This window comes from Asterias rubens, chromosome 1 (assembly GCF_902459465.1).
Source record: "Asterias rubens chromosome 1, eAstRub1.3, whole genome shotgun sequence".
Taxonomy (NCBI): Eukaryota; Metazoa; Echinodermata; class Asteroidea; order Forcipulatida; family Asteriidae; genus Asterias; species Asterias rubens.
This window is the reverse complement of record NC_047062.1, coordinates 3,017,721-3,032,342: the sequence shown is the minus strand read 5'-3', so window position 1 is coordinate 3,032,342 and position 14,622 is coordinate 3,017,721. Positions and strand designations below refer to the sequence as shown.

The following is a 14,622-nucleotide window of genomic DNA, read 5'->3' as shown; positions in this document are numbered from 1 at the left end:
CAGAACTCAGGGACTCTACTGAGTATACAGGCTAACACACATCGGTGCAAGGGTAAAACCAAAATTAATATTCTTTTAAATCCCGATGCAAATTTAACATCTATCAAAGTTTGAAAATTTACATTGTCTTTGACTTTGGGGGGGGGGGATAAAAAAGTTGACAATTATGGGTCAAATACTTTACTGTAGTGTCCTGATATAAAAATATGTGATAAAGCATACAGTATATATAATCTCAGTTTACATACATTTTGTGTGAAACTGTCAATATTGGAATACTTAATGGTTTTCTAGTTTTCATACAAGTTCAAAATAAAAAAAAAATTTAATCCCAACTTCCGTCGGAGAGTGCTGTGACAGAACTCTTGTCGAATACTTGAAAAAAAAATAGATATTGTAATGTCCTGAGAGGCATACATAATAATCTCAGTTTAGCTTCAGGTTGACACTACCATCAGATGAAAACCATAATGGTTTGGCAGTTCTCATATCATAAGTTTATCCAGCGCGCTTGTCAACTTCAGAATAGTTAGGAAATCCAATCCCAACTCTTGTCGGAGGCTACTGTGGAAGAACTCTGGCGCTCTCTGCGACTGCTTGTACATCTGCACCAACAGCTCTCCGTTGAACTGCAGCATTTTCTTATGAGCGTCCATCAGCTCATTGTCCTTCAGCCATTTCTGGACTTGGTCCTTTTCCCACGTGGCAACCACCGCTCGTCCGACTTTGGTGGGGTTGGAAGCCGCTGGCTTGCTTGCTGTCAACGATGCCTTGGTTGCCTGGACGATGCCTTTTTCAACAATCGCCCCTGAGGTATAAAATAATGTTTACCTCTTGTTAAGACGAGGACATATTTGTTTGTAGAAAGGGAAAGGAGCCTATGGTGACAAAATGAAAGACAGTCCTTCTCGAAGAACTTTGGCTCTAGTTTTGAGAAATATTTCTAAGGAAGTGGCACAAAGCAAACCACTTTTCACTTTCACAAATTCATCAAAGAAATTATTCCAAAAAACTACTTACAATTTTTAAAGTTTGTTCTGTCAACATAATGCTGATTCATAAGCAATTATCAATGAAGATACAATATAAGTCACCTGTGAAAGTTTAAGCTGAATAGGATGTCTACTTATTGAAAAACTTCAAGAAACTGTCAAAGTATATTCATTTTAGCGAGGTGACAACAGGTACGCATCACATCTTTAGACACCATGAACATTTTTGGGGGGGGGGTTCTAATCAACAGGGGGCATTTCATACTCGGCGCCTTGAGTACCTTGTTTGGTAGAAACGTGCGCTATATAAAACTTCGATATTATTATTATTTCAGACAAAATAATTTTGAAGGATGCTTACTACCATTACCATCTTTATAACAAATAGCCTTGCGATAATAATTACACAATTGTTCGTTGGGGTCATTACTGCACCTTTGAAGGTACACCATACATACTTTTCACTGAAGGAAAAATAGCTCATCAATTTCTGAAGTCCTTTGGAAAACCCTCAATATCTGTCAACTTATCAATTTATCTCACCTTCCTTAGCACGATTCCCAAGTTCTTGGACCAAATACGGCAAATTCTGCTCCAACTGGGCGTCTTCAAAGAATTTGAAATACAGAAGTGTGCCAACAAGTGCGCCAAGCCATCCGTCAGCTGAATAATCTTTCTCTACTAGTAGAGGAACAATGGGGATGTTCTGCTTGTAGGCATATGTTGCTTCTGTTGAAAAATTAAGAAATAGAAAGTCAATGAATTGGTAAAAATTTAATAAAAAACAAGTTTGTTTGGAACTTGCTAAAGATATGTTGGATGGAGGGAAACAGGGAATAAAGCTGTTGGAAGGCCTCTTTGTTTTACAATCTCAGGAACACAAGAGTGTATGGGTGAGAAGAAACATAAGTCTGGTTTCACGCTCAAAACATCTTGTAGGAGGAACCAGGTCAGACACACTGGTGGCACATTTACTGTGAAAGAAGAGACAGCGGGAAAGAGGTTGATGCTCCCAACCCTTCAACAACAAGATCAATAGGTATGCTGCTGAAGGACTGCAGAAAAGGTTCAGCTGACATGTAGGCCTAGCTCAATGGTACACGAAGTCAGGAAACTGGAACAAGAATAGCTCTTGTGGTTCCCTCCGTCACAAATATGAAAATCGCTCTACCCCCATCTCCACAGTGGAGTGTTTTACACTACATAGTTTCTTGCATGTTTCAGTAATAAATTACCTGTTCGTGTATTATGACTGTCTTTATATTTGCGGGACAGAGCCACTAATACCACAGCGGAGTTCTCTACTGCCTCTGCCATCGCACCAAGAATATCGCCCTCTGAACATAAAAAAAAAATATTTAATGATCATAGAGTCACATTCTCATCAGTGTAGATTTAATAGACCCCCTTGCATAAGGCACATTGCTAATGATACGCACCAAGTAGAGCATACAAAACAAGAACGCCACAGTAACACCTTACAGGAAGACACAAAGTGTCCATGCATTCTCCATTTTATATCCCTAAACTTGTGAAACCTCTTGGGGATGTCAGCCAATATTTACAGGAAAATTGCTTTATTTTTTGAGAGCAAATGAAAGTCCTACCCATTTTATCGACGTCCATCCAAACATTGTACCCGGCAGATATCAATTCATCTTTCAACATGATCATTCGTTTCTGGACATCCCACTGGTAGCTAATCATTATATGCTTGTTGCTGACTGTAACGCCCTCGTGTGACGAGCCACCTTCACTGTGAATGTGCCCCGGCAAATCGATTTTCCCCTCAGTAGTTTCCCATAATGCTCCTGTGCAAGCTTCTCTCAAGGCTGCGTTGTGACATGTCCTTAGTTCAGTCAGAGCTTTGGAGCAGAAAAAAAGTGTTATAAGTTAGTTATGTGTGTCAAAAATAGGAAGTAACTTAACTATAACTTGTAAAATTGTGAGTTCAGCCATGTAGAACAAAATCCTGTGGAAGGATTTTTGTCTATGGAAAAAAAACCAATTGTAATGTTATCGCATTTTGAACAGTTTACACTGAAGAAGAATATCGCATGCAGAAATGTTTCTCAAATTAAAATATTTTTGAATCCCTCTCTCTAAAACCACATTCTTTGAAAGGAATTGTTTCTGAAAATGTCACATGTTATCAACAGCTGTAGTGCTTCTTACCATGTAAGTATTTATGGTTATAATTGTACCAAAAGTACACCTCTCTATAAATAAACCACACAGGTTGGGGTGAGTCACATCAGTGCATTACCTTCAAAAAGTGGCGTGTTGTGTTTGATGACGGCCCGATTGGACGGCACGAATGCCAGCTTCCACACTAAGCCAGCAGCCAATTCTTGTTCAGTATCTGAGAAGTGGACTGTCAACATCTTGACCAGTGGATCCAGTCCTCCTTTCTGGACAATCTTCACCTTGTTCTCATCATTCAAGGCCAAGTTGTTTATGCCAATCATGAGTTCTTCGACAGTGAAACCATATCTGGGTGAAAACAAAAGTTTAGAATGTAGAGCTTCAGTGATAATAATTTAGTCAAACTTATTTATTCTGGTACATGTACGTTAATCCGAAGGTCATTGGTTCCAGGCCCCCACAAGCAATTTTTTCTTTGATGTCTAGAACCTAAAACTGTTTAAAACTTCTTCGATCAGTTTCCCTTGTGCTTTATTACTTGACAAGCTTATTTATGATCAGAAGTGAGTTTTGTCCTCTGAAAAATTAGGGCTAGATAGCTCAGTTGGTAGAGCTAGTCGTTCATCCGAAGGTCGTTGATTTAAACCCCACTCAAGCCAATTTTTGTTTTCCCCAAACCATTTTAAACTTTACCCAGTCAGTTTTCATTGTGGTGTTAATTGATTTCTGACAACCTTTTCTCAACATACTTACTTCCAACAACATGTTGGGATATCTTAAAAAGGGAATTGAAGTCCCATTGTTTGGCTAGTTTTTCTCTTCACTTGTTCTGCACTTTTGTGCCATCCTTTTTTGGCTTTATTTGTATGTTCCTCAATCAGTTTTCTGGGGATGTGCGTATTATAATGTAGTCCAAATTGTTAAAAGTTTTTTCTAATGCTGGTTAATTTTTACATTATTCAGTAATAAACCTACCTTTTGGTCTTGTGTTCTTTCGTCTTCAGTGCTTCTTTCACTAAAGTCAGCAGAAAGTCAATGGAGCCATCCGTAGCCGTGATCTTTTCACTTTCTTCCTCTGTGATGATGTAAGACAAGATGAGTAAACACTGAACACGAACGATGAGGAAGGTGCACTTCATGAGGGTACAGAGGATCTCCACAGCTCCTGCCTTGCGGTAAATCTCACGGTTGTCTCCGCACAACCGGATGGAGTTACTCAGTATGCCCAGAACACCTCGTACAACGTGCCTCCTACTCTCATTCTTCAACTGGTCGTAGTTCAGAGCAGGGTTGGAGAGTTCCTGAATGGAGGCTTCTAAAGCGCCGGTCTGTCCGAGGACAACACAAAGCTCCTCGACGCTATCGGTATAGTTCCAGTAAGACATCCGCATTTTCTTCAGGTTGATCAACGCCTGCTTACGTTGGGGGTCCTCGCTCTCTTTATTGAATAAATCATGAGTGTATAGATTCGTGTGAATCGTCAGGTACAGTTCGCCAAAACCTTGTTCGACCAAATACTTTCCCAGCTGGAGACGATTTGCTCTGTCAAATGACAGCTTTCCAAGAGTGGCAAATTTCTTAAAACATTCCTCTGCTGCAAAGTCATCCACAGTTTTTAAGTAAGACACGACTTCGGCAATTTTATTTATCTTATCCTCGATGGTCTCTTCATCGGGTGCCTCTTCTCCTTCTTCTTTTTTCTCGGCCTGTGGAATTAAACCAAACATATTCGTATAAAATAGCTTTGCCAATATCAACCTCCCCTTTTTAACCCATTATTATTCAAACCAAACCACAAGCTGCTTGGAGGTCACCTACCCAGAGCAGCTTAGTGCCGATTTAAATAGATGCCTAGAGGTCATGGTCGATTTGGGGCAAATGTGTTCTGGATGGGCTTGATTGCAAGTCCAGCCTGTGAGTGTGGAGCTGCCCTCCAAACAGCTGCCCACATTACCACTGACTGATTTTTTTTATAGTTGCCCTAGCGAGCAGTCCCTAAAGGAGCTAGACAGTCCGACCACACAATGGCTAATTGTATTTTTTAATGTAGTTTAATCTTAGACATATATTCATAGTCAAAAGATCTTCCAGGCGACTCCAGAGGAAGTGAGGTAGTCACAAAATGTGACAAACTTACTAAGCCTGCCTCAGGTCGACCTAAGATTTTCTTGCACCCGCAACAAACCGTCGGCAACGCGCAGACAAAATATGCTCAGGTCACAACAACTGAGAAATCGTGCGCCTGCATTGGTTCCCGACCATCCGCATCACGTACAAGTTGAAATTGTTCTACTCGTGCGACTGTTACTTTTTTTGAGCAGCGACTGTTTCAGATTGTCTTAAAATCATCGCAGTTACGCACAGGTCGTATATAATCGCCGACCGAAAAGTTCCCAATGGTCTTAGCTCAGGCGTAATGTAATCCTGAAAAGTCAGTCGCCGTCTGTTTTTTGTTGACACAAGGTGGACCAGAGGCCGGGCTTTAAAGAGATCCCCGCAGGATTTTTCAAACTGCCTCAAGCTCCGGCCTAGCTGTGTTTTCTAATGGTGAGACGTCTGCTCCTAGCAATGCAAAGGTCATGGGTTCAAATCCTATGGGAAAGTATTGAGTATAATCAGTCTAAGGGTAAAAACTTATTCTTTATCCCGATGCAAAACTAACAGATCTAATTAAGACTCAAATTGACTTAAGATGTACAAAAAAATCCCTACCAGGTCAGCATCTCCATCTCCTGCCGCCTTTTGCGAGGACAGATCCACTGTTCCCTTTTCATTGTTATTGTTCATCGTCCCATTAGCCTCCCCTGCCTTCTTCTTGAGTTGTTGGTTCTTCGTTGAGCTCGGTGTACTTCCCATCATGGGTCAGAGGTCATACATTCATGGGATGCTGCAAAAATCCATTACTCATGATGAAGGGTCGAACGTATTTTTCCTGCAAAAGGAAATGTAAGCAGGATATTAAATAAGAGAAAAGCGCTGGGGGTTGTTAAATAGTTGCAGTGCAAGGGAGACTGACATCCTAGCGCTACACCATATATTAACAACCTGATACTTAGGAACATGGCAATTATGTTGTATTTAGGCTTAGTTTATTGCCTAACAATAAAAAGTATTAATTTTCTCTATTCCAAAATCAATATAATTCTGGTTTGGTACTGGAAGGAGATTCTTCCTCCCCCACCCCCCCCCCTACACCCTGAGAATCTGCCCCTTAATAAAGTGAATTGTGTTGAAGTTTTGTCAGATAATGCCCTCGTTTGAATTGACTTCCTCTAGCCCATGTTAGTTTACTGTATGTGGGGACACACACTCACCTCTGGGGACGAAATCCCCAATGGCACAAACACTAGTACAAAGTTTTACTGAAACACAATTGAGACTAGCCAATCTTTACACTATACTATAGCGCTTTTTAAAAAAAAGCAATGAGTAGCCAATATACTATTAAATTCCAGGAGTTTTCAACCACTACTTGGAGGAATGCCGTCATTTATTAATTAAACACCTTTTGAATTTAAATTCTCACTACCACAGTCATCTCCAACAAATAAATAATAGTAATAAACATTCCTTTTTTATTTAGATGATTGTAAATATAAAGTTTACTCTATGTTTTATATGGGATCAAAACCTTTTTCTTTTTTCTGATTTGTGGCTCACGATGGATTTTTTTTAAGAGAAAAATTCTGAAATTTAAATTTAGACCTAAAATTTGGTCATTGCACATGTTCAGTTGGCACAATACATCCCATAAGTCTGCCAAAAAAAAGAAAAGAAAGAAAGACTAAAAGCAGAACAAAAAGAAATTACAGGCGAGTTCCTTTTCAATAAGGTTTATCACGAATAGCAAAATATCAAGAGAGGGCGCTGTTGAACCCACACAAAGGTATAGGCGTTGCGTGCATGAGTCGTAGAAACTGCATAGAAATCGCCCCATATTCTTTCCCACAATGCATTGCGTTTCTGAATCGCGATAAACCTTATTGTCAGTTGTTTACTTATGTATTGTTCATGATGATGATCAGGGATGGACATGCACCCGATGCCGATGGAGAAAGAAAATTATTCATGGCGGCAGGAGGACAAGAAAATTTGATTTAGAAAGTCATATAATTTATTGTAACAACTTTACAATATCATGGAAGAACTGGAACTGGAGGAAGAAAAACCAATCAGTTGGACACAGGTCAACAGACAATTATGATTAATATTAACTTATCAATTGTATTTTCAATTCATCCAACAAGGGCATATTTATCCGATTATTATTATTATTATTATTATTATTATTATTATTATTATTATTATTATTATTATTATTATTATTATTTCATTTTATCACAGCATGCAAAAGAAAGATCTCATTTTCCTTTGTGCCGGTAACTCCTCGAGCCGGGCTACGTCCCGTAGCCTTAGATCTCAAGGGTCTTTCTCAGGATCCTCGCTGTTCCCAAAAGCGCTGCCTTCTGTAATAGATCTACCCTCACATTTGTCCCTATTTCATCTAGATGTTTCCCCAGTGCTTTGGGAATGGTGCCAAGTGCTCCAACCACCACGGGGACTACTTTTACCTTTACCTGCCAAATCTTACGAAGTTCCCTGGCCAGGTCCTGGTACTTCTCGATCTTTTCAATCTCCTTCGAAGCTACCCTTATATCACCTGGCACCGCTATGTCAATGAGATGAGATGAGATGAGATTATTATTATTATTATTATTATTATTAGGTGTTCGGCTTTTAGCAGAAAACCTATTGTTATTGTTAAGTTTTTTAGGTGTTCGGCTTTTAGCCGAAAACCTATTGTTATTGTTAAGTTTTTTTTTTTTTTTTTTTTTTTTTTCTCCGTCTTCTTCTTCTGCCTGAACGTTCTCCGCCAATTTTGAGAAAAACTGAAACTTGTATGAACTTGAAACTTCTCATGAACATCAACCTCGGTGAGTAGACGGCACCGCAACTTTTTTGGAATGGTGACGTCATTGATGACGTCATTACGTTAAATAAACGTGAAATAAACCTTAAATAATTAGAAAAATCATATCTTCAAAACCAAAAGAGCTACGTTCAAGATTCTTTTTTTACATAAAACCTCTTATAAAGATCTACAAATGCGGTGCACAACGTGACCCCATTTGACCTTTACTTCCGGTCGAAACCGGAAGTTAAAGTAACAAATCATGTTATTTTGGGCTCTAGAGCCTAAGTGAATAAAAATATAAAAAAATGTCCAATGCATAAAATTTTTTTAAACTCAAGAGCATTCTAAAAATATAATGTGTGACGTCATAGCTACGTCACAACGAAAATGGTACACGAGGTCGAAAAAAAAATTATTTTGCTATCTCAAAAAATACAGCATGTACGGACTTGAAACTTACCACGTACTTAGACCAAAGCGTGTATATGACAAAGAACAAAATTTGGAATGATGACGTCATCGATGACGTCATTATATTAAATTGAAGTTTTTTATTAAAATACTCATATCTCCAGAATCAGATATGCTACATACGTGATCTTTACACCATATGAAAGGTCATGAAGTATTAAACAAATCTTACACAGGGTGTGACCCCATTTGACCTTTACTTCCGGTCGAAACCGGAAGTAGTAGTTTGTTTTATAAAAAATCGTATCTGAATAATATTATTTTGTGTATTAATATAATAACTTAATTTTAAGGCCCTTCGACGATTCTACAAATGTTTACAATGTGTGACCTCATTTGACCTTCATTTCCGGTCGAACCCGGAAGTATAAGTTTGTACATACAAAATTGTGTATCTTATTAATGAAACGTGGTACATTAATAATCATTACATCAATTTTGAGCTCTCTGGCAATTCTATATGTTTTGCACAAAGTGTGACCCCATTTGACCTTTAAATCCTGTCAAACCGGAAGCTGAAGTTTAATATGACAAACCTTCATTTCTCCGTCTTCTTCTGCCTGAACGTTCTCCGCCAATTTTGAGAAAAACTGAAACTTGTATGAACTTGAAACTTCTCATGAACATCAACCTCGGTGAGTAGACGGCACCGCAACTTTTTTGGAATGGTGACGTCATTACGTTAAATAAACGTTAAATAAACCTTAAATAATTTGAAAAATCATATCTTCAAAACCAAAAGAGCTACGTTCAAGATTCTTTTTGTACATGAAACCTCTTATAAAGATCTACAAATGCGGTGCACAACGTGACCCCATTTGACCTTTACTTCCGGTCGAAATCGGAAGTTAAAGTAACAACTCATGTTATTTTGGGCTCTAGAGCCTAAGTGAATGAAAATATGAAAAAATTTCCATTCAAAATTGTGTATTTTATTAATGAAACGTGGTACGTTAATAATTATTACATCAATTTTGAGCTCTCTGGCAATTCTAGATGTTATGCACAAAGTGTGACCCCATTTGACCTTTACATCCTGTCAAACTGGAAGTTGAAGTTTAATATGACAAACCCTCATGCATAAAGATAAAAAAGTACAAATAAATATTTCGCCCGTCAGCATAGCACAAAAAGACAAAAAACCTGCACACAGTAATGACCTCCCCTCAACTGAGCTTTTCAAATTGCTCTAAAAGTGATTTATTGTGACCTCGTTTATTAACCCTTCTTTGTGTCCAAACCGGGAGTTCCAGTGAAATGTTTAGCGATTTACCGCCGACGCGTGTAAGTGTAGTGTAGCGAGGTCTGCACTTTAATAATGAATGTTGCATTTTCTAAATTATTCTGTCTTTATTGACATTCTTAGAATAACCATGTAGGCCTTCACCAAAATTAATTATACATCATCACCATACTGCAATTCCTAAATTATTCTGTCTTTTATTAGTGACATTCTTAAACTAAAGTGATGGCTCGTTAATTCAGGCCAGAAATCCGAACACCTCGAATTTGTTATCAAACAAATTCTTATGTCTAGTTTTTTTTGGTTTTTTTTCTCCGTCTTCTTCTTCTGCCTGAACGTTCTCCGCCAATTTTGAGAAAAACTGAAACTTGTATGAACTTGAAACTTCTCATGAACATCAACCTCGGTGAGTAGACGGCACCGCAACTTTTTTGGAATGGTGACGTCATTGATGACGTCATTACGTTAAATAAACGTGAAATAAACCTTAAATAATTAGAAAAATCATATATTCAAAACCAAAAGAGCTACGTTCAAGATTCTTTTTTTACATAAAACCTCTTATAAAGATCTACAAATGCGGTGCACAACGTGACCCCATTTGACCTTTACTTCCGGTCGAAACCGGAAGTTAAAGTAACAAATCATGTTATTTTGGGCTCTAGAGCCTAAGTGAATAAAAATATGAAAAAATGTCCAATGCATAAAATTTTTTTAAACTCAAGAGCATTCTAAAAATATAATGTGTGACGTCATAGCTACGTCACAACGAAAATGGTACACGAGGTCGAAAAAAAAATTATTTTGCTATCTCAAAAAATACAGCATGTACGGACTTGAAACTTACCACGTACTTAGACCAAAGCGTGTATATGACAAAGAACAAAATTTGGAATGATGACGTCATCGATGACGTCATTATATTAAATTGAAGTTTTTTATTAAAATACTCATATCTCCAGAATCAGATATGCTACATACGTGATCTTTACACCATATGAAAGGTCATGAAGTATTAAACAAATCTTACACAGGGTGTGACCCCATTTGACCTTTACTTCCGGTCGAAACCAAAAAACGCTTAGAAAAAAGGTTATTTAATAGCTATTCACTTTGTTTTCACAATAACACACAGCATAGCTCACTATCTCCCCAGTCAACTAAACTTAAAAAGTGATGGCTCGTTAATTCAGGCCAGAAATCCGAACACCTCGAATTTGTTATCAAACAAATTCTTATGTCTAGTTATTATTATTATTATTATTATTATTATTATTATTATTATTATTATTATTATTATTATTATTATTATTATTATTATTATTATTATTATTATTATTATCTGGTTGCGATAATGGTAACCCTCCTGCCGAATTATTATCATGTTATTACAAATTAAAATAGAACAAACAATACATCATCATTCCTACCTTCTTTCCATGGCAATTTCCGGAATTGGTGGGTTTTGCTGACGATGTTTTGAGCCCTATCTCACACATCTACTCATCTTCACTCTTCTTGGTTACACAGCTCAGTTTACATTGGCAACCCTACCCTCTGGTGCCTTGCTATCAGCACATACACACAACATACAACGACGTTTGACTCAAGACTGTAAAGCGCTCTTCTCACTTTCTCTGAGGGCGCTATTTATAATTAATGGGTTGCAAAATTTGTCAATATAATTTTTAGCGCTGGCGGCCGTCAGCGCGTCCCGTCCGCGATCTGTTGTCCCTGAAGGGTAAAATTACCTTGAAACAAAAATTAATCCTGATTTAAAAAAAGGAAAATCCCTTTTTTGGATCGACTTTTATTTTTAAGAAGAACAAAATTTCCCAATTGAAAAGCACTACGAGGGCAGTGGCAATTTTGATGTACAGAAATCGAAGTCCCATCCCCTTACTCAATTACTCATCTATGTTACCTAGGTGCCAATGAAGGTTCAAATCCTGGCCATGAAACGGCTATATACAAAAGTGGAAACAGTTTCAAATAACCCAAAGATATTTATATGCTCTCATTTTCATTTCACGAAAGGCGTTTTTTTGTTTCTTGGAGATGAAGTCAATAATTTTTTACGGACATTAATAATTAGTGTTCGCCCTATACAACAATTTCTTCGTCAAAACATGGAGGAGGACTCAAAACCGCATGTAAGCCTGTTAGCCTTACAGTCAGTTTCAAACCTTTATGAATTATTACTGGTTTATTGTAAAAACATCTGCTTGTCGCAGTCCTGAGACTGAATTAAAATACAGATTTACATTGTAATATAAACATTTTAAAAAGCAGAGAGAAAATTTATACACAAGAAAAATTAAAAAATTAAGAGCAAAGTCAAAAGAGAATGATGGCTCTGTTCTTTTTGATGACAGAAAAAAGGTGGGCTAGTTGTCAGTGTTTATTAGAGTTTCTCCCTTCCTTCTTTATTTGTGCACATTTCGGAATCAAAATTACTAGAGCAATACATGAATAGGTACTTGAAAGCTTTAACTGAGAAAATAAATGAAATGCCATTATTTAGGCCTATATATGACCGTGGTCTCACAATCATTGGCCCTTCATCTTCTTCAATAGCATGTATGATGACTTAATGTGCCAACAAGTCACATAATTTATGAAACCTTAGGGCATATCCGGTTGTCAAGTTCGGACTGTTGGACTTGCACATCACAAGGTTGTGGGTTCAGATCCCCCAGCTAACTGCTGATTTCACTGACTAGAAAAAAAATTGTCGTCTAGTTACTAAAATCACAATTTCTTGATGTGTGCAATTCATTCAACAGACGTCAAACAATTTCGTATGAGAGAGATTGGCTGTTTACAGCTTGGCGCTTATACCCCCTTGCGTGAGTTTGAGTTCCCTTGATGGAAGAGATCATCCAGACAAACAAACTAACTCATAATTTTGAGATGCCCTTTCTCAGTCTCTCATTGACGCATGCCTACGGCTGCATGTGAGCATTAATACTGACTGAGCCTAGTTGCGATAACGTAACACTACTCCCGGCCGACGGCAGGAGTATCCTCCTCTGAGGGTTTATAGAACGACTGAGCCATGCTAAGACACGGTCGGTCGCCTTTTGTGTAAACCTCGAGAAAAACAAATTGAGGGAAAGAGAAATTAAATGTGGCTTTTTGGGAGCAAAAAGTTTCGTGGCGGCTGCGGGCTGAACAATGCGTCCATTCTCAGCGAATACTCTCGTATTATGCACAAGGGGGTCCATATGGGAAGTTTAAAATAAATCCTGCTGTTTTGTTTAAGAACTTGTAATGCTTATCTCAATAAACTAGTCATAATTTATACCGAGAAACCAGCTGACCTAGCAACCCCAGTCGTCAAGTTAGATGGTCTACTAGGGATTGTATCAGATCCACGGATATACCGGTGGGGTCAGGTGTTTTAACGAAATAATTTTATTATCTCAAGACAGACCAAAGCTCGTTCGTGTACGAGTCAATGGGGAATTCCCTTGAGACACTAGCGGACTAGTCTAGGGTGTAAAGTGTCCAGCGGATAATCGACCTTGGCCTGACCACCGTCCTAAAAAGCGTATTTTCCACCAACAGCACACCGTAACTAGTATTGCAGTAGTTGTAAGCCTACTAAATAGCAACGATAAAACTTGATTAATTCTACCCTTTAAGAATGTTATGGTATAAGAAAGTGACCTGAGTACTAGACTGTGCAGAGTTTCGCGCGTTTCGGAATGAGAAAGCACATCAAACGAACAACTTCATTCTTTCTGAAATCAAATATTTGCCTTAAAATATATTTGATGACAAACTTTGATTCCAAATAATATGAATATAGTTTAGAGTATGTCACTGATTCAGAACAATTAGTGAGTCCTTACTCTATGGAAAAACCATAAGCTATTGACGGGAAACCCCCCAAAAAGCAAAATGTGCATACTCGCCCGTGCTGCTACCATGGACTGTAGCCCGCCCTCTTTGGGTACAAAATAAAAGTAAAAACTTTAGATACGCTGGTACTACAACAATGAAACCGTATTGAACATGTCTTCACGTGTACCGTCAGAACGCGTACCAGCGATTTAGGGACTTTATAAAAACACGACTTTGCACCTGATCATCAGCAGAGAGCTGATACAGGTTGGTTAGCTAACTGGAGTGAGTGTTGAGGGCAAGCAAAGTTTCCTATTCTTCGGCAGTTCATCTAGCTGAAGCTGAGTGAAAAAGACCGAGGAAAAATGGCAGCCAGTAGCGCAACACCGTTAATAGTCCGGCTGGTTTCGGCCTCTGTGGCAATTGCCAACAGAGCGGGGAGCATCATCAGAAAAATCATGAAGGACGGTTCTCTGAATATTGTCCAGAAGGTAAGATGAATAAGATTACCCGATTACTTTACAACTGGCACTGCTGTGTGTTGGGTCTGTGCTGTGATTGTCTGGGAGTGGGAGTTTCTGTGTATCGTGGAGTTAAATATAAAACCCATTTTTAATTCAAATTCTACCTCCATGAACGGTCACCTTCCTTGACACTTCCTACTTGGTAAAACATACACTAACACTAACACTACAGTACAATGGCATGACTGGTAACACTAAAGTATACTCTGATTATCACAGTATTCTCCCTCTTTATTATCACAATACTTTTACTTTATTATGGACATGCCTTGAATTGAACTTGTTGTGTCAAGCTGGCCATCATAAATCATGTATTTTGTGTTTTGATCTTGGTTGGTGGTGAATGTCCAGGATTGGTATAGTGTGTGGAGCTGAGCCCATGGCGGCCTACACTCTGTACTAAGATTAGAATAGTCAGTAGTGCCATTATACAGAGAAAACAATGCCCCCGTTCCTCCCCACAATGCCTTTCGACACTTGAGA

At 38.3% G+C, this 14,622-nt stretch overlaps 2 protein-coding genes across 2 annotated transcripts in view; one reads left to right on the top strand and one right to left on the bottom strand.

The window, feature by feature from the left end:
- Positions 1-169: 169 nt before the first annotated feature.
- On the bottom strand, positions 170-7,761 carry LOC117288648. Its single transcript, XM_033769557.1, has 8 exons — positions 7,715-7,761; positions 5,850-6,069; positions 4,113-4,843; positions 3,259-3,485; positions 2,600-2,857; positions 2,228-2,329; positions 1,536-1,721; positions 170-808 (listed from the first exon to the last, which is right to left on the bottom strand). Exons 2-8 carry the CDS (start codon positions 5,994-5,996, stop codon positions 486-488), a joined length of 1,974 nt encoding a protein of 657 aa, XP_033625448.1. The 5' UTR covers positions 5,997-6,069; positions 7,715-7,761; the 3' UTR covers positions 170-485.
- A 6,118-nt stretch (positions 7,762-13,879) lies between these two features.
- Positions 13,880-14,622, top strand: part of LOC117288632 (3'(2'),5'-bisphosphate nucleotidase 1-like) — a 35,357-nt gene continuing 34,614 nt past the window's right edge. The window contains exon 1 of the mRNA XM_033769556.1: positions 13,880-14,106. Within this exon, the coding sequence (XP_033625447.1) occupies positions 13,981-14,106 (126 nt within the window). The 5' untranslated portion in view covers positions 13,880-13,980. The remainder of the gene's footprint in view (positions 14,107-14,622) is intronic.